The sequence below is a fragment of the Leucoraja erinacea genome, chromosome 11, assembly GCF_028641065.1.
Source record: "Leucoraja erinacea ecotype New England chromosome 11, Leri_hhj_1, whole genome shotgun sequence".
Lineage (NCBI taxonomy): Eukaryota > Metazoa > Chordata > Chondrichthyes > Rajiformes > Rajidae > Leucoraja > Leucoraja erinaceus.
In genome coordinates, this window is record NC_073387.1 from 24021367 (window position 1) to 24044585 (window position 23219).

At 45.4% G+C, this 23219-nt stretch overlaps 2 protein-coding genes across 5 annotated transcripts in view; one reads left to right on the forward strand and one right to left on the reverse strand.

Annotated features, from left to right (window-relative positions):
* Positions 1-5332, reverse strand: part of mgat4b (alpha-1,3-mannosyl-glycoprotein 4-beta-N-acetylglucosaminyltransferase B) — a 137337-nt gene extending 132005 nt beyond the window's left edge. Inside the window, 2 exon segments of the mRNA XM_055642845.1 lie at positions 5082-5265; positions 5267-5332. Of these exon segments, the coding sequence (XP_055498820.1) occupies positions 5082-5265; positions 5267-5332 (250 nt within the window).
* Positions 5333-5359: 27 nt separating this feature from the next.
* The window catches only part of sqstm1 (sequestosome 1), a 42118-nt gene continuing 24258 nt past the window's right edge, over positions 5360-23219 (forward strand). Inside the window, exon 1 of one of the 4 annotated variants that reach the window (XM_055642846.1) lies at positions 5360-5487. The gene's annotated coding sequence lies outside the window, so the exon portion shown is untranslated. The remainder of the gene's footprint in view (positions 5488-23219) is intronic. The other 3 variants (XM_055642850.1, XM_055642849.1, XM_055642848.1) reach the window with 3 other exon arrangements.

The following is a 23219-nucleotide window of genomic DNA, read 5'->3' on the forward strand; positions in this document are numbered from 1 at the left end:
AATTGTCCCTAGTGTGTGGAGATGGTGTTAGTGTGCAGGAATCACTGGTCGGCGCGGAACCGGTGGGCCGAAGGACCCGTTTCCACGCTGTATTTCTAAACAAAACTAAACTCCTCCAATTCCTCAGAAGACTAAAGAATTCAGCATATCTCCAATTACTTTTACAACTTCCACAGATGTACCAAAGAAAGCATCTTATTAGGATGCATCAGATTGGTTAGGCAACAATTCCAACCAAGGCCAAAAAAAATTGCAGAGAGTTATGGATGTAGCCCAGTCCATCACAGACCAGCATCTCCCCTTCCCTCCCCACACTCCCTCATCAACTCCATCTATACCTCATGCTGCCTCAGGAAAGCAGCCAACATAATTGAGGACCTCTATCCCAGTGATTCCCTTTTCTCCCCTCTACCGTCAGACAGATACCACCAGATTCAGAAACAGCTTCTTCCCCACCGTTATCAGACTACTGAATGGCCCTTCCATAAATTAAGGGTATAGTCCTAATCTGCCAACCTATTTTATTGCAGCACTTGCACTTTTTTGTTTAATCTGCACTAGCTTCTTTGTAACTGCAATGACTCTAATGCTGTAACACTATATTCAACATTCTGGTATTTTTCTCGTTGCACTATCTGTACTTGTGCATGGTTTGATTGTATAGTATGCATTGACTGGATAGCATACAAACACAATTTTTCAATGCAACTTTGTAAATGTGACAACAATAAACCAATACTTAAAAAGAGATAGATACATTTTTATACGATCAGGGAATTGAGAGCCATGGAAATCTTGGTGCATCATCCACAATCGTATTGAATGCCCAGGCAGACTTAATGAGCCACGTGGCCTTCTCCCATTTTATGTTATTCTGCTGTTCAAGCATTAACTTTAGCGTGACCCCCCAAAGGCAGGTTGAAAATTTACTCCACTGCTTGCATTTCAAAAAGAGTTCACCTACTGCTAGACCATAATCTCACACATTATCTTGCTGACCACACAGCTATAACCCAGCCACCAGACGCATGGAGTTGGGGAATGAAGAACCAGAGGACATGGGTTTAAGGTGAGAGAAGACTGATTTAATAGGGACCCGAGGGGCAACTTTTTTCACACAAGAGGCTGTGGTGGGTATATGGAATGAGCTGCCAGAGGTAGTTAAGGCAGGTACATTAACAACATTTAAAAGACACTTGGACAGGTACATGGATAGTTGGGACTAGTGTAGATGGGGCATCTTGGTCAGCATGGGCAAGTTGGGCCAAAGGGCCGTTTCCATGCTGTATGACTCTGATTCTCTTTGACACTATGACTGTCCTGTTTGGTGCCTCTGCATTAAAAAAAGTGCTCGCTCATATGATGAATCAAAGAGGATAAGAGAATCACCTAATGCAACACAGAAATAAAAAAAGTTACATATTAATAACATGACTATGACTTTAAGCAACCAGGAAGTAACATGATATTATTTGCCAATTTTCTTCCTTTTAAGGTGTTTAGTTTCTCGATGCTGAATCTGATAAAATGGTTCAAATGACAATGATGTCATAACAGGAATGAAAAGCAACATCCAGACATCCATGATATTCCAGTGCATGGATATATAGAACAACGTTTTCCTTGTGTCTACCAGAAAATGGGCACACTATCTCTGATGCTTCATAAATAATTGTCCCTCCTGCCCAATTGTCACAAATGGGCAGGGAGAATATATTGGTCTTCTCAAGTACAAAGACCAATATATTCATTAAATCAGCATATCACCCTTGTGGGTGCAACTTGGCACACGTGTTAATAATTAAACCAATTATTGGATTCAGGCCAAAGGGGCTGGACCATAATCGGGTGTCGAGCCCCATATCACTATTCCCTCTTTGGATCTCTCTCCACCTTTCATTACAAGTTAACAACTCTTAGCTAACCCCCCCCCCCCCCCACACACACCCCCATGTTTGATAAATGTGAAACATTGCCATTTCTCTGCAGATGCATCCGACTGAGGATTTCAAGTATTTTCAGCTGTTACTTCAGAAGATGATGCAGATGTGTCGAGAAAATACAGCATTTGAGAGAGCATGTATTAACCCAAAATATTTTAGAGTCAGATCAAATTTCTGATCAGTTTATTGCCATATACACCACAGTGCAAAGAAATTCCTTGTTCACATACAGCTCAGAGTAAACAGTATACCTACAGTAATGATAATTATAACAATAGATTCAGCAGCGGTGTAAAAAAGCAGAATGGTGCATTAAGATTGTATGGCAGCCCAAAGTAGTGCAAAAAAATCTAGGTCAGGATCCTGTGGCATGGAGTCCCTTTTCTGCTGCAGCCTTCATCCGCCTTCCCAGCCGTTGTGATGCTCCACTGAGGTCAGCCATCGTCCTCCGCCTGTTCCACCATTGAGGTCTTGGTTAGATTGCTCTTTGTCAGAGTCCTCCCCCTCGACCTTACCACCATGGGTGGCCCTACCAGGAGCATTGCTCCAGACGGCATCGCTCTCAGGATCTCAGGACCACACATGCTTCTCCGCCACTACAAGGTGACAATCCAGGCACTATCGCAATGTTTAAGAAACATTTAGACAGGTACATAGATAGGAGATTTAGAGGGATATGGGCTAAAAGCAAGCAGGTGTGACTAGTTTAGATGCAACATGTAGTCGGTTTGGGCAAGGTGGGCAAATAAAGCTCTATGACAATGACAGATATTGCTGGAAACATTCAGCAGGTTGGGCAGGCAGCCTTTGTGGAGAAAAAGTTAATACTTTGGGTCAAAGACAGATGATGCCTGACATGTTGTATACCTCCTGCACAGAACAATACAGCAACAAATGCAATCATGAGATCAATGTGGGTGTGCTCAGCAGTGGAGGGAATAGTTTTGGGCCTTTGTCAAAACCCTCCCTCCAATGACACCAATATTCACGCCCGAATTCAGTTTAAAAGCTGTGAACAGGAGGCATCTCGACTAAAGTAAATCCGAGATACAAGGAACTACAGATGCAGGAATTTGGGTAGACGACGTTTCGGGTCGGAACCCTTCTTCAGATCTGATAGCTTTGCAAATGCACCAGACACTTTTTTAAAAAAACTGCTGGAAGAACTCAGTAGGTCGAGCAATATCTGTGGGGGAAAAGGAACGTTGAAACCCTGCATCAACTTTAACAAAAAAGCAACATGGGTATATTCTGCTGCCAGTGGAGGGAATAGTTTTGGGTCACTGACCTTTCAACAGATGCATTTTAAACGGAGCTGAAACATAATGCCATCTCTCCACAGAATCTGGCGAGCCAGGGAGTTACCAGCATCTTCTATTTACAACCTACTCAACTCTGGGTTGCTGTAAACAGTGACGGTGATTGCAAATCCAACACACACACAAACTGTACACACACACACACAAACCCATGCATGCCTTTCCACACGCAAAAACACACACAGGGATCTTAGAGGAGAGTTAAACAGAAAGACCCTGCAGACAAAAGAAACCACCAAACGATTGCCCCTTCCAGTTGGTCTTGCCAAAACCAAACATTTAATCAACAAGCTTCGCACAATTAGATGAGCAGAGAGTTTCATGAGCGTCGTAGTGGTGTTGATTCAATGCAAACCTTTTCCCACTAGCAAGGAAAAAAACCGAGTCCACAACAGTAAAGCAACAGCATTACAAGACACACCAGGTCCCGAGAGAATAAAGCAGAAAACATTGACTTGCTATGCTTAATCCTACTGTAGGATATTCATGATTTGTTTTTGTCCAGCGACCAAGCTTGCAAAGTTAACGTTAAAACCAATTTTGGTAAGATTGCAATTCGCTCTCCGGATGACCAAACTAGCTTTGGTTGTGCCAAATAGGAGGGACGGAGGGAAAAAAGAAAAATGACAAGAGGAAAATGAAGCACTGAAAACACACACACGCACTGAAAACACACACACGCACAGCTGTCAATATCTCAACTCCACCCAAATACAGGGCATGGCTTTGGGGCATTGTTGACCAGATCCCAGGGCCGTGGACATCTCTTGGACAGCTGAGACAAGGAGGGAAAGTCTGAAATAAGCCCAACACCAGTACCCTGGGATAACCCAGGGTAAACCGGGAGAAGGGTGGTCGATCAGAGAATTACTGAAGGGGACAGAGATGGGGAAAGAGTGGGAGAGGGAAGTGGAAAGGGTGGGAAGGAGGGATAGGATAAGGAAAGCATGAGAGAGGGGGTGGGGAGCGTGTGGGAGAGGGGGGTGAGGACAGGGTAGGATGGGGACAGGGTGGGAGAGAGGGATGGAGGTAGAGTGGGAGAGAGGGATGGGGGTAGAGTGGGAGAGAGGGATGGGGGTAGAGTGGGATGGGGATAGAGTGGGGGGAAAGGTGTGGAGAGTTGTTTGAAGTGTGGAGAGATGTAATGAAATCAAAGATTTGGGAAGCTGGTGCAGTGGGGGAAATGATTCCTAGGATTAAAGGAGATTTGGAAGAGAAGGCAGGGATGACAGCAGAAGGGATGGGATTCAGTTAGGGAGGAAGGGGTGGGGAAGAGATGGCTGGGGTCAGAGTGAGCACAAAGGTGGGTGCGGGATCAAGACTAGGATGTGAACGGGGTAGCAAGAGTCAGGGATGGGAAGGAAAGAGATGGCTTTTGGAGTGGGAGGAGGAGTACTCTGTGAGTGAGGTTAGGGGGTGAGGATTACTCTGGCAGTGAGGTACAGTAGGTGTGGAGGTGGGGGAGTACTCTGGAATATGGGGATAATCAGAGTGAGAAGGGGAGAGGGAGTACTCCAGGAGTACGGAGTGAGGGGCGAAGAGAGTACCCGGGGAGTGAGGGGAGGGGTGTACTCCGGTCCATGTTGTATATGAGGTGTACTTCGAGAGAACTCCAGGAGTGAGGAGGGGGAGTACTCTGCCAGTGAGGCGGAGGGGGAAGTACTCTGGGAGTGAGTAGGGGGAGCATTCTGGCAGTGAGGGCGAGTACTCTGGACGTAAGGAGGGGGGGGGGGTGCAGACCCCCCGCCCATGCTGGTGGGCCCTCACCGTTTCCGCCATCGCCCCTCCGAGAGTGAGAGAGGGGGGGGGGGGTCCTCACCTTTCTGAGCGGAGAACGCCGCGTACCAGGACACCGACACCACGCTGCACAGGACCACAGCCGTCACAACAGTCCCACTTCGGAGCCTCATCTCATCGGACAGACATTCTTGTGCCGGGTTCACGACGGCATCTCCTGCGGCGCCCGCCGTGCAGCCTCTGTCACTGCGGCCGCGCCAGCCAGCCGGCACTACATCCCCGCGCGGACTCTCCCTCGCGACAGCCGCCGGCGGTGGCGGTCCGCCGGTCCATGACGCATGCGTCGGCCTCTCACACCGCGGACGGCTACCCCAGATTTTGCGGTTGGCGCTCGCTCACTCGCTTGCCCCCTCGGTCGGTCGAATTTATTATCATTTGTATCCGAAGACACACGAAAAGGTTTTGGGATGAAAACAAAACACTCAGAGGTACATTAAAAGCAGATGTTGATTCTGTGTTGTGTGAACGAATTAATATATATAGACATTTATGCAGGTGTTCATGCTGAATAACCAGTCTCCCTGCAGTATCCATGGCAACCAAAGCTTCTGACAGGCCAAATAGACGAATTTACATTTTTTTGGATTAAAAGCTCCCAAAATCACACCTCTTTGGATTTAATATATGTTTACTTTTATATAAATAATTCTAACACTCGCAGATATATCATTCAGGAGGGTGAGGGGTGATCTTATAGAGGTGTGCAAAATCATGGGGGAGTAGAATACACAGAGTATTTTGCCCAGAGTAGGGGAATCACGAACCAGAGGACACTGGTTTAAGGTGAGAAGTCAATGGTAATCACCAAAGGAACACTGTAATTCCATCCAAATATCTCAATTCCCCTGTATCTAGGACCCACCCCACCTTGAAATTGGCTCCTTGATTACCTGACCCATAAACGACAATCAGTAAGGATAGGTAACAAGACATCCTCGATTATTCCCAGCACCAGTGTCCTGCAAGGATGCATTCTCAACCCTTTACTGTAATCCCTTTATGCTTTTACTGTGTGGCCAAGTTCTGCTGTTGAGGTGGCAAGTTGCATTTGACTCTAAGATGCCATGCTTTAAACATCTCCAACAAAAGGGAGCCTCACTATTTATCCTTATTGTTCAATGGCACCACTATCACACTACCACCCTCTGCAAAAAAACTTACCCCACACATCTCCCTTAAACCTTGCCCCACTCACCTTAAAGCTCTGCCATCATGACATTTCCACGCTATCTGTGTCTTTCTTAATTTCATATACTGATCCTTTTTATTTTTGCCTGAGATATAGGTGTCCAATACAATTGGCATCTATTATACTTTAACTGAGTGCTCAGTGAGTTACGTCATAGGAATATATAAAATCCATCTTCTTGTTGGGGCTCTGGACATGTACTGTATATAAACCACATACTTTAGGTAAGCTGGGGATGTAGACTAACTTTTACAACAATGCAATCGTGTTACGGTCTGCACTATAGACTTGTTTCTGTTTCCAGGTTATTTAACTAACAGTGCATTTACATTTCACAATTTCCGTGTTGGGATTTGAACTTATGTATTCAGATCATTCCAGGTGTTTTAATTACAAGCTTGAGTAGCATAAACACCCTGCTGAAATACTTGGTCTCTTTTAGACTATAACCCCCCAAATCTATACTCTCCAACCTGTCAATCCCTTTCAACTTTAGATAAACAGTGCAGAAACAGGCCCTTCGCCCCACCGAGTCCGTGCTGACCAGCAATCACCCCGTACACTAACACTATCCACTAATCTACAAACCTGCATGCCTTTGGAGTGCGGGAGGAAACCGGAGAAAACCCATGCAGCCAAAGGGAGAATGTACAAAATCCGTACAGACAGCACCCGTAGTCAGGGTGGAACACAGGTCTATGGCGCTGGGAGGCAGCAACTCTACCGCTGCGCCACTGTGTTACCCTTTGCTATGCTTGCATGCATCAAAGAGAAGGACATCCTGAAACTCATTACAATAGAGAACACTTTGAAACTGTTACATGAAAAACATGACTGCTAATTTACACACAATATTCTTCCAAGTACTCAAGTGGCTTGATAAGCAAATGGTAGTTTTAAACTTAAGGAAATTATAAAATTATCAGAGGCATTGATCAGGTAGGAAGTTGGAACCTTTTTCCCAGGATGGAAAAATCAAATACGGAGATGTGCGGGGCAATTTCTGTTCCAGATTGTGGTGAGTGCCTGTAAAGCACTGCCAGGGGTGGTGAATTTGTGTCATTAAAATAATTTTTGGATAGACATATAGATATGCAGGGAATGGAGCGATATACATTATGTGTGAGTGGATGGTCTTGGCATCATATTCGGCACAGCCATTGGGCCGAAGGGCCTTTTTTTGTGCTGTACTGTTCATTGATTTCTGCAAAACGCAAAGTGCTGGAGGAACTCAGTGGGTCAGGTAGCATCTGTGGATGGGAATGGGTAGGTGATGTAGGTTTCGGGACCATTCTTCAGATTGATTGGACTGGGGGGAGAATGCTGGAAGAAAGAGGTGGGGGTGGGACAAAGCCCCCCTCTTTCCCCTCCCTCTGCCCCTTCCACTCATATCCCTCCATCTGTCTGTACATTTGACACATCTCATAGTTTGTCTCCTTTTCACCTCAGCCTTTGACACTTAGAGTTCAAGAGAGTTTATTGTCATGTGTTCCAGATAGGACACATCTGCCTATCTGCCAATCATCCACTTCACCTCACCTGTATCCACCTATCACTTGCCAGGTTTTGTCCCATTCCCATCTCTCCGCCCCCCTCCCACTCCAATGTCTGAGGAAAGCTCCTGACCTGATATACCATCTGTCCATTTCCCTTCACAGATGTTGCCTGACCCACTGAATCCTCCAACACTTTGTTTTTTGTTCAAGATTTCAGTATTTGCAGTTCCTTGCAGATCCAGGACAAGGGGTCACAGCTTAAGGATAAGGGGGAAATCCTTTAAAACCGAGATGAGGAGAACTTTTTTCACACAGAGAGTGGTGAATCTCTGGAACTCTCTGCCACAGAGGGTAGTTGAGGCCAGTTCATTGGCTATATTTAAGAGGGAGTTAGATGTGGCCCTTGTGGCCAAGGGGATCAGAGGGTATGGAGAGAAGGCAGGTATGGGATACTGAGTTGGATGATCAGCCATGATCGTATTGAATGGCGGTGCAGGCTCGAAGGGCCGAATGGCCTACTCCTGCACCTAATTTCTATGTTTCTTCCGCCTCCAATAGTTTTAAAATTGCCATCACAAAAGGCCTGTATACCAGTCTCATGATCTGTTTTTTTTTTACACAGTGAGTGGTGGGTGCCTGAAACATGCTGACATGGGTGGTTTGGATTAGTTTAGAGATGCAGCATAGAAACCGGCCCTTCGGCTCACGGAGTTTGTACCGATCAACAATCACCCCGTACACTGGTTCTATCCTACACACTAGGAACAATTTACAGAGGCCAATTAACCTACATAGCTGCACGTCTTTGGGATGTGGGAGAAAACCCACGCGGTTACAGGTAAAACATGTAAACACCGCACAGACAGCACCTGTAGTCAGGATCGAACCCGGGACTCTGGCGTTGTAAGGCATCAACTCTACTGCTGCACCACTGTGGAGGCAGATATGATAGTGGTGTTTAAGAAGCTTTTAGATAGGCACATGGATATGGAAGGTATATGGATCATGTGCAGGCAAAGGAGATTAGTTTAACTTGGCATTATGCGTGGTACAGGCATTATCCAACCACTACCTGCGGCTAACATCCCCTAATCCAGGCATCATTCTGGTAAAACAAGATTCTGGACACACAGATTCTGTCCCAAACAAAGCTTCTCATCTAGACACATCATTTTCACACAGAGGGTCGTCTTCTTCTTACGAGTCCATCCTGTTACAAATGTTGACCTTGCTGTCATCGTCCATCCTGAAAAGGATGCAAGCTTCTGGCACCATTCAGTGGGAGCCATCACTTGTCACAGTAGATGATGGTGGTAGCAGAATTAGCTCAGGATACTTCCAGTTTCCAGCCCCGCGACGTGGACGCTTCTGCTATGGGGCCAACAGAGGATAATGGGTATATGGAACAAACTGCCAGAGGAGAGGGGGCAGTTACAGAGGAGGTTGGTTGAGGCAGGACTTATAACAACATTTAAAATACATTGGGGCAGATACATGGATAGGAAAGGTTTAGAGGAATATGGCCAAACGCGAATAGGTAGGACTAATGTAGATGGGCATCTTGGTCGGCATGGGCAAGCTGGGCAGAAGTGCGTGTTTCCATGTTGTATGACTATTGAGATGTTGTTGAAAGAATCACAGATCAGGTCGGCAGGATGTGTCAGAGCTTTTCTGATCACAGAATACTAAAGCAACCACTTTCTGGAGTGAGGTCCGAGTGGTGGACAGAAGTGAGAATTAAAGATTCTCTTAGGACATAGACACATTGAAACTAGAAAATAAGTGCAGGAGTAGGCCATTCGGCTCTTCGAGCCAGCACCATCATTCAATATGATCATGGCTGATTATCCAAAATCAGTATCCTATTCCAGCTTTTTCCCCATGTCCCTTGATTCCCTTTGTCCTAAGAGCTAAATCTAACTCTCTCTTGAAAACATCCAGTGAATTGGCCTCCACTGCCATCTGGGGCAGAGGATTCCACAGATTCACAACTCTCTGGGTGAAAAGGTTTTTCATCATCTCAGTCGTAAATGGCCTCCATGAAGAATCCCAACGTTGACACTGGCCACTGGGAACAGGCATTGTACAAGTCGTTGATGAGGCCGCATTTGGTGTAATGAGTTCAGTTTTGGTTACCTTGCTATAGGAAGGATTAACTTAAGCTGGAAAAAGTGCAGAGAAGATTTACAAGGATGTTTCCGGACTTGAGGGCATGAGCTATAGAGCAAGGTTGGGATGCTAGGACTTTATTTCTTGGCGTGCAGGAGGCTAAGGGGTATACATTACTGAGGGAAAAAAGATAAGGTGAATGCACAAAGGGGTGAATGCCCCTGTTACCCACGGGAGGGGAATCAAGAACTAGATGACATAGGATTAAGGTGATTAATAAGGATTAAGGTGATTCTTAAAAAATATTTAACAGGAACCTGAAGAGCAACTTTTTCCACACAGAGGGTGGTGGGTATATTGAACAAACTGCCAGAGGGGATAGTTGATGCAGGGACTATAACAACATTTAAAAGACATTTGAACTGCTACAAACTAAACTAAACTAAACATGGAAAGTTTTCGAGGAATATGAGCCAAACGTGGGCTGATAGAACTAGTGTTGATGAGGCATCTTGGTCAGCATGGATGAGTTGGGTCGAAGGGCCTGTTTCTGTGCTCTATGACACTATGACTGTCCTGTTTGGCTCGCCTGCATTAAAACTGGCGCTCGCTCAAATGAGGCAGCAAAGAGTAAAAGAGAATAATTTAATCCAGCCCAGGAATACAAAAAAGTAGCATATTAACGACATAGATTAATAAACCAGTGTCTGAACTAGAAAGTTTTGTTGAAATGGGTCTGGAGTATTTAATGGTTAAGTACACCAGGATTGGAGCAATTAAATTCTAACTTACTGCAGCTTTACAGGCACATTAAGCAGAACAACACAACTAATCTATAATAAGTCAATCAGTTATTCTAGGTAAACCAGACCATGATAGTGCAAGCCAAAATACATAGTGCAAGCTCAGTAGTTCAAAGTCCATAGTAGTTTATTGCTGAGGTAGGGTTGTACAGAGTGGTTCAAGAACCTGATGGCTGCTGGGAAGATGCTCAATGATTCAATGATACTTTAATGTCACATGTACCTAGGTACAAGTGAAATGCTTTAGTTTGCATACGACCCAATAAAATCATGTAGCAGACCTCACCTGGGCAGTGCACAAGTGACGCCACATTTTGGTGCTGACAGTTGCAAAACTTCAGTCTTATCTATTGCCTGCATCCGCACGTCACAGCTACCGAGACTGCTACATCTCATAGCTATTGCAGTCATGGTTCCTCTATGACCGTGGTGCAGTATGTCTCTTTTCCTTTTTCGTATTTGCATTATACTGTAGGATTACGTTGAATCTGTGATTGTTGCATCTATTTTATTTTGTAGTTTGTTGCATGCCTTTGCCTTTAGGTTGGATTAGTCTTCAGATTTACTCCCCTACTGGGTGCCTCCTTCCTGCGCCCCTCCTCACCCCCCCCCCCCCCCCCCCATATGCTCCCCACCACCAGGTCCCCCTCCATTCTCTGCTTCCCTCACCCTCTGTAGGGTCCCCTTTCATTCTCGGCAGCCCACTGAGGTTGTACTTGCTCAAAGCTGTTCTTGAATCTGGAGGTCATAGTTCTCAGACTCCTGTACCTTTTTCTGATGGTAGCAGCGAGTTGAGAGCATGGTCAGGATGGTGTGGGTCTTTGTTAATATTAACTGCGTTCTTGAGGCAGTGTTTTCTGCAAAGCACGATTGGACAGAAAGTGCTGTAGGAACTCAGCAAGTCAGATAGTGACTGGGGATGGAACAGATAGGCGATGTTTTAGTGCAGTCTTCAGACTGTTCTGGTGGTATCTGTGCTGGGAATGGATAGGTAACGTTGTGAATTGGGACTCTTCTTGAGACAGTCCCAGATGTTGCCTACCCCGCTGAGTTCCTCCAACACTTTGTGTTTTGCTTCCTGTAGATCTCTTAGACGTGGGGAGGTCAAAACCTGTGATGGGCCGGACAATGTCCATCACTCTCTGCAGTCTCCTTCATTTTGGATATTCAAGTGGCTGAACCAGGCCATGATGCAACCAATCAGGATGCCTTCCGGCACAGACCTGGGTTATTTTAAAGCAGCATTCTTAGTTTAAATATGACAGTTTAGTTTATTACTATCATGTGTAATGAGGTATAGTGAAAAGCATTTTATTGCGTGCTATCCAGTCAGTGAAAAGACTGTAAATGATTACAATCAAGTCGTCCACAGTGTACAGATACAGGATAAAGGGAATAACACTTACTGCAGGATAAAATCCAGTAAAGTTCGATTTAAGATTAGTCGGAGGGTCTCCAGTGGTAGATGGGAGGTCAGGACCGCCCTCTAGTTGGCGATAGGATGGTTAAGTTGCCTGATAACAGCTGGGAAGAAACTGTTCCTGAATATGGAGGTGCGCGTTTTCACACTTCTGTGCCTCTTGCCTGATGGAAGAGGGGGTGAGGGAGTGACTGGGGTGAGACTGGTCCTTGATTGTGCTGGTGGCCTTGCCGAGGCAGCGTGAAGTGCAAATGGAGTCAATGAACGGGAGGATGGTTTGCGTGATGGTCTGGGATATGTCCACAACTCAGCAATTTCTGATCCTGAGTAGGAGAAAAGAACTAACTTTTCTCTTTTACAGCATCCTCTCTTGTATTCTTTTCAGTGTTGCTGGTGTCTCGCAGTAAGGAGTAGGGCTTTGCTGTGAGATAGCAACTTTGTTCTCTCCGTGATTTGTTATTGAATTAAACATTTTACGTTTCATAGCCTGCTTACACTTGTCACAGTTTGGCGAGAGTTTCTGTTTGATTGATTGCGGTGAAACATGGTTTTGTTCAGTCTCATCTTTCCTGGAGAGACCATAAATATTCTAGAAAGTGTGAGTTTCAGCTAAAATCTGGACAAATCAAAACTGCTCATTCACTTTGGTTATCAATCAAAAGACAAAATACACCACAAATGATCTAAAACAGGAAGATAAACTTTCATTTCTACAATGCTTTTCAAGATTTCAATTTCTCAAACAACTTTTCAGTCAAGGAAGTGTTTCTGTGGTCTCATTATTGTTGTTATATTTAGGATAGGATGCAAGACCACCAGCATAAATAAGTCTTACCTCAGTCACTCCCTCTTCTCCCCTCTCCTATCAGGCAAGAGGTACAGAAGTGTGAAAACGCACACCTCCAGATTCAGGGACAGTTTCTTCCCAGCTTTTATCAGGCAACTGAATCATCCTATCACTAACTAGAGACAATAATGATCTAAAATAGTTGCACAATTTGGACACAGGATGCTCGCAGTGACAGCTTTGTGATGATGATCAGGTCTAGGTTTTTAAGGTGCCTTTTCTAATGAATTAAATCAAAAATAATATTAATCAGCCTGAAACTAGAGTTATAGTCATATACAGCAGAGAAACAAGCCCTTCAGCACAACACATCCATGCCGAGCAAGATATCCCATCTACACTAGTCCCACCTGCCCACGAATGGCCCATGTCCATTTCCTATCCATGCAACTAGCGAACATTTTTTAATCGTGAGACTTAATTGACTGCAATATTTTGGAGTGATTTATTACATTGTAAATTTGTACTGACAAATGTAATTTATCATGTTGACAAAGAGTGTTATATGATTTTTTTTTAACTATGAATGCACCCAGTATTTTGGAAAATGATATTTACAACCACCTTAAAAAGGTTTTTCATTAAAATGGGAAATTTCTTGGCTAAGTATCACCTGTACATAATCACTGAATTATGGAGATCTTTGAACTATCTTTAATCAAACTTTATCGGACTTTATCGTGCACTAAATGTAATATTTTTTATTTATCTGTACTCTGTGGACGGCTCTTCATATATAGTCTTTTCCTTTGACTGGATAGCACACAAATAAAAGATTTTCACTGTACCTCGGTACACGTAACAATAATAAACTGAACTAAACTATACTAGAGATTGTTCAGTCTATCCATGTTCTCCAGAGATGCTGCCTGACCCAATGAGTCACTCCAGCATTTTGTCCCTGGAGAACATGGATAGCACTTTATGTCCTTTTCCTTTGTACCAATACTCACTAATCCAGGTAGCATTCTTGCAAAACTCTTCTACACCCTTGCAAATCCTCCACACCTGTCTAAAGCACACATTCACCTGTTGTTAATAGAACTAATCTCCCTGAATGCTCCCTGAAGATCATTTGCCTCGTCACTACAAAATTGGTGACAATGTTTTTCCTCAAGGTAGATCGCAGACGCAATCAAAATATATCCACATTAGCTCGTCAAGTCAACTTTATTTGTCACATACACATACAAGATGTGCAGTGAAATGAAAGTGGCAATGCCTGCAGATTGTGCAAAACAACAGAACAGAACAGAACCAGTATTTACATTTTAGAGAAAAAAAGACACAACAGTAAATTAGTCCCTGGTGAGATTAGAGTTTACAGTCCCAATGGCCTGTGGGAAGAAACTCCGTCTCATCCTCTATGTTTTCGCAGCGTGACTGCGGAAGAGCTTGCCTGACCATAGCAGCTGGAACTGTCCGTTGCTGGTGTGATAGGGGTCCTTCATTATCTTGCTGGCTCTGGATCTGCACCTCCTGATGTATAGGTCCTTCAGGGGGGTGAGTGTAGTTCCCATAGTGCGTTTGGCCGAACGCACTTCTCTGCAGAGCCTTTCTGTCCTGGGCAGAGGTGTTCCCAACCCAGATTGAGATGTTACCAGATAAGATGTTTTGTACAGCCCCAGAGTAGAAGGGCTGAAGGATCCTCAGAGAGACTCAATCATGAATGATGTCTGCCACAGTGACCTTCTAAAGTACCTGTCATACACCATCCCGACCTATATATATACCTATATCTGCTCACCGCTGGGTGTAAATCCTTGAGTTTCCTTCCCAATGGTACGATGCAAATCTATCATGACAATACCTTTGCCAGAGAGCTGCAATGGTTCCAAATGACAGCTCACCCCCATCTTTTCAATGGCAGTCAGATTTGCCCTGCTAGCAAACCTCCCATCCCATAGAGACACAAGGAACACAAGTATAGATGTTAAGATACAAGGAACCGCAGTTGCTGGAATCTGGAGCAAAACACAAAGTGGCAGAGTAACTCAGAAGGTTAATCAGCATCGTATGTTACAGTTGTACAAGGCACTGGTGAAGCTGCACTGTTGTGTTCGGTTTTGGTCACCCTGCTGCGGGAAAGATGCCATTAAGGACATAGGTTTAAAGTGAGTTGGGAAAGATTGAATTGGAACTTGAGGGGCAACCTTTTCACAGGGAGTGATGGATATATGAAACGAGCTGCCGGAGAAAGTGGATGACGAAGTACAATAACAAAATTTAAAAGATGTGGATGGGAAAGGTTTAGAATAATATGGTCTAAAGATAAGAAAATTGGACTATCTTACATGGGGCATCTTGGTCGAGTTGGGCCGAAGCTGCGTGACTCGTGAGTCAATTGCAGCAAAATCTCCTTCAAATTTACTTCACAAGTTAGACTGCAGGAGCATTCAAAATACTTTCTTAATATCCGTTTTCTTTTGTTCATTAATGTGAACTGACTGGTTGATTAATGTATAGCTTCATATTTTTAACCGATATAACATTTATAAATGCTTTGATTTTCTGAAATAGAGAGATTTCATCAATGCAAATCATTGTTAAAAGTTGAGCTGTCTACATGCCACTTTTTCGAACGTAGTTTCAATGATTATCTAATGAAATACAAGTGTCATGATCCCCGGAATATGCAGATGCCAATCCCTAGTGCGATATAAAGACAAGCAGATTCAGCTGGTATTTCTTTACAAAGAAGATTAATGGATAATCTAATTAAAGTGGCTTAAGATGATTAAAGGAGTTGATAGCACGGATAGAAACAGTTTTCTCTGCTGAGAGAAACCAGAACAAGGGCAAATTTTTTTCAGGCATTTTGGTGTAACTTGCGAAGACCAAAGAAGATGTGTGCCTCCTGTAAAGACACAAAGTGCTGGAGTAACTCAGCGGCTCAGGCAACATTCAATGGTTCAATGGTGCTTTTAATGTCACATGTGTGAAGTGCAAACGCATAGTGAAATTATTTTCTTACAAACAGTCCAGTAGAGTATTGCCATACCTAAGCACATCCCCAATTAGCAAGTGTACAGAAATAGTCCATTGATCTTGCATGCAAAAGGCGCCGGGTTATGGCACCAATTTCAGAGTCCAGTCCGCATTCTAGGTATTATGAGTGGCGCCCGATTCAGGCAAACCTCAGGCTACTGAGGGCCTCCAGCCGTCGCCTTCCCTTGAACGGGTGGATCCTACTGAGCTGGTGTCAGGCAACTGACAATAGACAACAGACAATAGACAATAGGTGCAGGAGTAGGCCATTCGGCCCTTCGAGCCTGCACCGCCATTCAGCGTGATCATGGCTGATCATCCACAATCAGTACCCCATTCTTGCCTTCTCCCCATATTCCTTGACTACGCTATCTTTGAGAGCTCTATCTAACTCTCTCTTGAAAGCATCCAGAGATTGGCCTCCACTGCCTTCTGAGGCAGAGAATTCCACAGATTCACAACTTTCTGGGTGAAAAAGTTTTTCCTCATCTCCGTTCTAAATGGCCTACCCCTTATTCTTAAACTGTGGTCCCTGGTTCTGGACTCCCCCAACATTGGGAACATGTTTCCTGCTTCTAGTGTGTACAATCCATTAATAATCTTATATGTTTCAATAAGATTCCTTCTCATCCTAAATTCCAGTGTATACAAGGCCAATCGCTCCAGTCTATCAACATATGACAGTCTCGCCATCCCGGGAATTAACCTCGGGAACCTACGCTGCACTCTGTCATAGCAAGAATGTCCTTTCTAAAAGTTGGAATCCAAAACTGCACACAATATTCCAGGTGTGGTCTCACTAGGGCCCTGTACAACTGCAGGAGGACCTCTTTGCTCCTATACTCAACTCCTCTTGTTATGAAGGCGAACATGCCATTAGCTTTTTTCACTGCCTACTGAACCTGCATGCTTACTTTCAGTGACTGATGAACAAGGACTCCCCCAGATCTGGTTGTACTTCCTCTTTTCCTAACTTGACACCATTCAGATAATAATCTGCTTTCCTGTTCTTGCCACCAGAGTGGATAACCTCACATTTATCCACATTAAACTGCATTTGCCATGCATCTGCCCACTCACCCTGCATCCTCATAGCATCCTCCTCACAGTTCACACTGCCACTCAATTTTGTGTCATCTGCAAATTTTCTAATGTTACTTTTAATCCCTTCATCTAAATCATTAATGTATATTGTAAATAGCTGCGGTCCCAGCACCGAGCCATGCGGTACCCCACTAATGACTGCCTGCCATTCTGAAAGGGACCCGTTAATCCCACTCTTTGTTTCCTGTCTGCTAACCAATTTTCTATCCATGTCAGTACCCTACCCCCAATACCATGTGCACTAATTTGCCCACTAATCTCCTGTGTGGGGCCTTATCAAAGGCTTTCTGAAAGTACAGGTACACTACATCCACTGGCTCTCCCTTGTCCATTTTCCTAGTTATGTCCTTAAAAAATTCCTTAAGATTAGTCAAGCATGATTTCCCCTATGTAAAGGCTGATTTGGATCGATCCCGTTACTGCTATCCAAATGTGCTGCTATTTCATCTTTTGGCCAGCTCCTCCCCTCATGGCTCCATTTGTTCAACTGTAATACTGACCCTTCCGATTTTCCCTTCTCCCTCTCAAATTGTAGATTAAAACTTATCATATTATGGTCACTACCTCCTAATGGCTCCTTAACCTCAAGTTCCCTTATCAAACCCGGTTCATTACACAACACTGAATCCAGAATTGCCTTCTCCCTGGTAGGCTCCAGTACAAGCTGCTCTAACAATCCATCACGGAGGCACTCCACAAACTCCCTTTCTTGGCGTAGCATTACCTTTGTGACATGCCAATTTTAACTTGGAAAATTTGAGTTTTTATTCCATATTTTACAAATATATGCAGGTTTTTTTTCTTGATGTGTTTCTGATATGATTTCTATAATACTTTTACACAATGTTATAAATATAGGTAGATGTGGGATGTGGGTCACAAAATGAAATGACAAAGCACCTCGGCCCACGGTCTACATGGAACATTAGAGCATGGAAACAGATCCTACTGCCGAACTAGTCCAAGCCGACCAGGGTGCCCCATCTAAGCTAGTCCTATTTGCACACATTTGGCCCATATCCCTCTGAACCTTTCCTATCCATGTACCTGCCCAAGTGACTTTTACATGTTGATACTGTACCTGCCTCAACTACCTCCTCTGGCAGCTCGTTCCATATCCTCCACTCTCTGTGTGAAAAATGTATCCCTCGTGTACCTATTAAATCTTTCCCCCTCACCTTAAACCTATATCTCTAGTTCTTGATTCCCCTACCCTATCTATTCCCCTCATGATTTCATACACCTCTATAAGATCACCACTCAGCCTCCAGTGCTTCAAAGAATAAGTCCCGAAGCAATTATGGAGAACCTCATTGAAAATTACTGAATAGTGAAGGCCTGGATAGAGTGCATGTGGAGAGAATGTTTCCACTAGTGGGAGAATCTAGGACCAGAGGGCACAGCCTCAGAATAAAAGGATGTACATTTATAAAGGAGATGAGGAATTTCTTTAGTCAGAGGATGGTGAATCTGTGGAATTTGCCACAAACGGCTGTGGCCAAGTCATAGGGTATTTTTAAAGCAGAGATTGACAGGTTGTTGATTAGCAAGGGTGTTGAGGAGAAGGCAGAAGATTGGGGTTGAGAGAGAAAAATAGATGTCATGACTGAATGGCGGAGTAGACAGGCGGGGCCGAATCACCTAATTATGCTCCTATGACATGAACTATTACAGGTCCACCTCCTACTTTTCAGCTACTTGTGATCTGGCTCTCCCTTTAATCTGAATAAATGTATCCCCCCCCCCACACCTGACGGACTTTTCCTAAAAAATGTGTTGAGGCCGGATGAGACAGCCGATCTCAACCTCATCAGGACTACCCTGGCTGATTGGCAGGCTAAATTTGCGCCCTGCGGCTGGGAGTCTGCAACTCCGGCCCGATCGGTGTTGGCAGATCCATTCCCATCGCGGGCTGGTATTTCGGCCCTCCCAAGGCCATTATCTCGGTTGGTCCAGCAATACATATAATCCAGAACGGTCATGGAACCAAAGGTGCCGGAAAATCGGTGGTGTAATAATAAATCCAACAGGCAGGTGAGTGAAAGTAGAGCAGAATTGAGTAGGATATTGGATATGCAGCAGGGAGAAGAAATCAGAAGGGTGTGGTGACAGAGAGCACGATGAGGAGGGCTGGGAAGAGATTGCGTGCAGATGAAGCAGCATCACAAGAGGCGGTGTGGAGTTGGACATGGCCAAGTCTGCGGCATTGCTGGCTCCTGGCACCACCTGCTGGTCATCTGTGCCTGTGCATGTGTTTCTGTTTAAAAGGTTTTATTGCATCTTTTGGGTGCGCTGTTCTACACGATTTACGGCTGTTGGCGTCCAGTCACAGTTCTGATGCAGGGAATTTCCACAGCATGAACCCTGCAGTGTGCAAACTGCCAGGTTGACAAAACAGAGCCTGATCTGGAATACAGATATAATCACAAGCAAGTGCAGATGCTGGAATACAAAGAAGGATGCAAAGTGCTGGAGTAACTCAGCGGATCGTACAAATTAACGTACAAATCCGACCCGCACGTCTTTGGTATGTGGGAGGAAACCGGAACACCCGGAGAAAACCAACGCGGTCACAGAAAAACGTGCAACTTCCATGCACAGACAGCACCCAATGAACCCGGGTGTCTGTCGCTGCGAGGCAGCGGCTCTACCCGCTGCGCCACTGGTGTAATTATTGTCATTTTCCCTTTTCCACAATTCAGTGGAATAGAACAATAGATGTGGCTGATCTCTTCCCACGCATCTTCCCTCCTTTGTTTCTGTTTTTCCAAAGCATTTTAATGCTGGAAACACATTCAGCAGCTAACTTGGATTGCTGCAGTATTGTACACATTTACAGCGTATAAAATTGATTTTTGTGTCTTATTCAATGCTCTAACATAAATTGTAGGACACGGAAAGTCTTGTGTGCTGACAGGGCCTTTCTAAACCACAAACCTCATATAACATCTCACAGTCAAAGGACTGATTCTTTTCATAGAGAGTTGAATGTTATGTAAATAACATTACTTCTGAGTCACAAAGAACTGCAGATGCTCAGTAAAATACAAAGTGCTGGAGTCGGATCAACGGGTCAGGCAGCATCTGTGGAGGAAAAGGATTCCTTCCACAGATGCTGCCTGACCCAGAGTTATTCCAGCTCTGATTTATCATTTCTGAGTCATTGAGTTATACAGCACATAACTGGGCCCTTTGGCCCACTATGCCATACTGACCATTTTGCCCATCTACACTAATTCCACCAGTCCATCATATCCTTATTATAACTGAAATTCTGATCTTGTATGTGCATTTGTGTATTTATTTGTTTTTGTGTGATCATAGCTCCACGAAAAAAACAACACTGTGGCGGTAAGGTTTTTACATATTCTGATAGAGATTTATGCAAAAATCGCCTAATCTGAAAATTTCATGCATTATTTCTCGTTATTAATCAAAATGTTTAAGAATCTGAAATAACTTTGAAAATAAAACCAAGCGGCTTTGGCTGATGACGTCACAATGGCTCTGTGTGCTGCGTCTGCGCTGGTGGTGATGTCTCCCCTGCGAGCTGCCCACCTCGTTTCCCCTCCTTATCTCCCCCACATCCTCCTCTCCCCCCTCTCTCCCCACCTCTCCCCCTCTCCCCCTCTCTCTCCCCCTCTCACTCCCCCTCTCCCCCCCTCTCCCCCTCCCTCTCCCCCCCTTTCTCCTTCCCTCCCCCCCTCCCCCTCCCTCTGCCCCCCTCCCCCCCCCCCCCCCCCCCCCCCCCCCCCCCCCCCCCTCCCCACCCCCCCCCCCCCCCTCCCCCCCCCCCCCCCCCCCCCCCCCCCCCTCCCCCCCCTCCTCTCTCCCCCCCCTCTCTCTATCCCCCCACCCTCTCCCCCCCACACACCCTCCCCCTCTCTCCCCCCATCCACCCCGTCCAACCCTCTCCTCTCTATCCCCCTCTCCCCCCCACCTACCCTCCTGGACTCTCCCTCCTCTCAATCTTCCTGCCCCCTCCTCCCCCCCAGCCCTCCCTTTTTCCCCTTCCTCTCCCCATCCCTCTCCCCCTCTCTTTCCCCCCTTCTCTCTCCCCCCCTCCACCCCCTCTCCTCCCTCCATCCCATCTCCCCCTCAATCCCCCTCCAACCCCCCTCTTTTCCCCCCTCCCTACTCCCCCAGCCATCCCTCTCCCACCCTCCCTCTCCCCCTGGGACCTTGTCGAAAGCTCCTGGAAGTCCAGATACACCCCCTACTAGTTACATCCTCGAAAATTCTATACGCTCTCCCCCTTCCTCTCCCCCCTCCCTCCCCCCCCCCATCCTCTCTCCTACTCCTCCTCTCTCCTCTCTCCCCTCCCCCCCCCCACTCCAGCAGTCTCCTCTCCTCCTCCCCCCCCCCCCCCCCCCCCCCTTTAATCCCCTTCTCCACCACCATTCCTCCCCGGCTAACCTGCTGCCCGGCCGCTCGCCCCCCTTAGTGAAGACGGAACCCCTCCTCCTCTCCCCTTTGTTTTAAGCCCCCTCTCCCCCCCTCCTCTCCCCCTTTCTGGCTAATTTGTCCTCTCCTGATTCCCCCCCACTCCTCTCCCCCCCCTCCACTCCCCCCTCCTCTGTTCTCCCCCTCCTCTGTTCTCCCCCCCTCCACTTTCCTCTCTTCTCCCCCTCCTCTCTTCTCACCCTCCTCTTTTCCTCCCTCCTCCTCCTCCGCTCTCCCCCTCTTTATGTGTGTGAGACGCTGCAGTCCCCCCCCCCCCCCCCCCCCCCCCAGTCTGGGTCCCACTAAGTCTAGTATCCTTCTATAACTTGCCCATTGTTAGTCATGTCTGCTTAATAAAATTGGCAAACCTTAACATTAATGAGATCTATATGTTGGAGTTATAACTCATAGAGTTATAGACCTGTACAACATGGAGAAAGGCCCTTCAGCCCATCTTGTCCTTGCTGACCAAACTAGCATACTGGGCTGGTCCCATTTGCCTAATTTGGCCCATAGCTCTCTAAACCCTTATCAGAAACCAGTACAGCATAGGAATAGGCCTTTCGGACTACAGTGTCTGTTCTGAACATAATGTCAGGTTAAACTAATCTGTACGTACACATGATCCAAATCCTCCATTCCCTGCATATCCATACATTTGTACAACCAAATATCTTTTAAACATTATAATTGCACTCGCTTCTGCTGCTTCCTCTGGTAGTTTATTCCCGATACGGACTTGCCTCTGAGTGGAAAAAAGGTTCGCCTGAGGTCCCTCATAAATCTCTCCCTTAAACCTGTGCCCTTTAGTTTTAGAATCCTCTACCCTGGGAAAAAGACTCACCCCTCACCTCCCTATGCTGCAAAGAAGAAAGACTCAACCTACACAACCTCACCCTATAACTGTGTAGAACGAAACTGCAGATGTTGGTTTATACTGAAGGTAGACACAAAGTGGTTGGAGCACTCTGTGGGTCAGGCAGCATCTCTGAAGAACATGGATAGAGTGATATTTTGACTCAGAACTCTTCTTCAGACTGACCTATTCCTTTTCTCCAGAGATGCTGTCTGACCCGCTGAATCACTCCAGTATTTTGTGTCTCTCCCTATAACTCAAGCCCGCAAACCTAGCTAACTTCCTGTTAGTCTAATATGTGGGTAATGTAAGCGTTAAAGCAGGCTTTTCAGCTATAAAGGAGCTGTCTGCTAGCCATCTCCACGTCAATACAGCAGTCTCTTTTAGATAAACAATTCGGTGTTTGGGGAAATAATTAGGTTCACATGGAAAGACCAATAAATCAGGAGACCTCCAATCATACAGCCAATGGGACATATGTAAGTAAGTAAGTAAGTAAGATTTATTTATATAGCACGTTTTAAGTCAACTTGCATTGACACCAAAGTGCTTTACATAAAATAAATAATAAGTTTCCATACAAACCATAGAAAAAGGTTAAAAACAATTTTTTTAAATGGACACAGTACATTATAGAGTTCAACACAAACGTATGGTGCCAGAGCGTGGTGATTGGGCGTACGAGAGCCAGAGCGTACGAGAATGATCCCAGGAATGACTGGATTAACATACGGTGAGCGTTTGACGGCTCTGGGCCTGTACTCGCTGGAATTTAGAAGGATGAGGGGGGGACCTCATTGAAACTTAATGTGCCAACAGTCTTGTCCTTCACCATAACAATTCCATTAAAATACCATAGAGTGAAAGGCCTAGCTAGAGTGAATGTGGAGAGGATGTTTCCACTA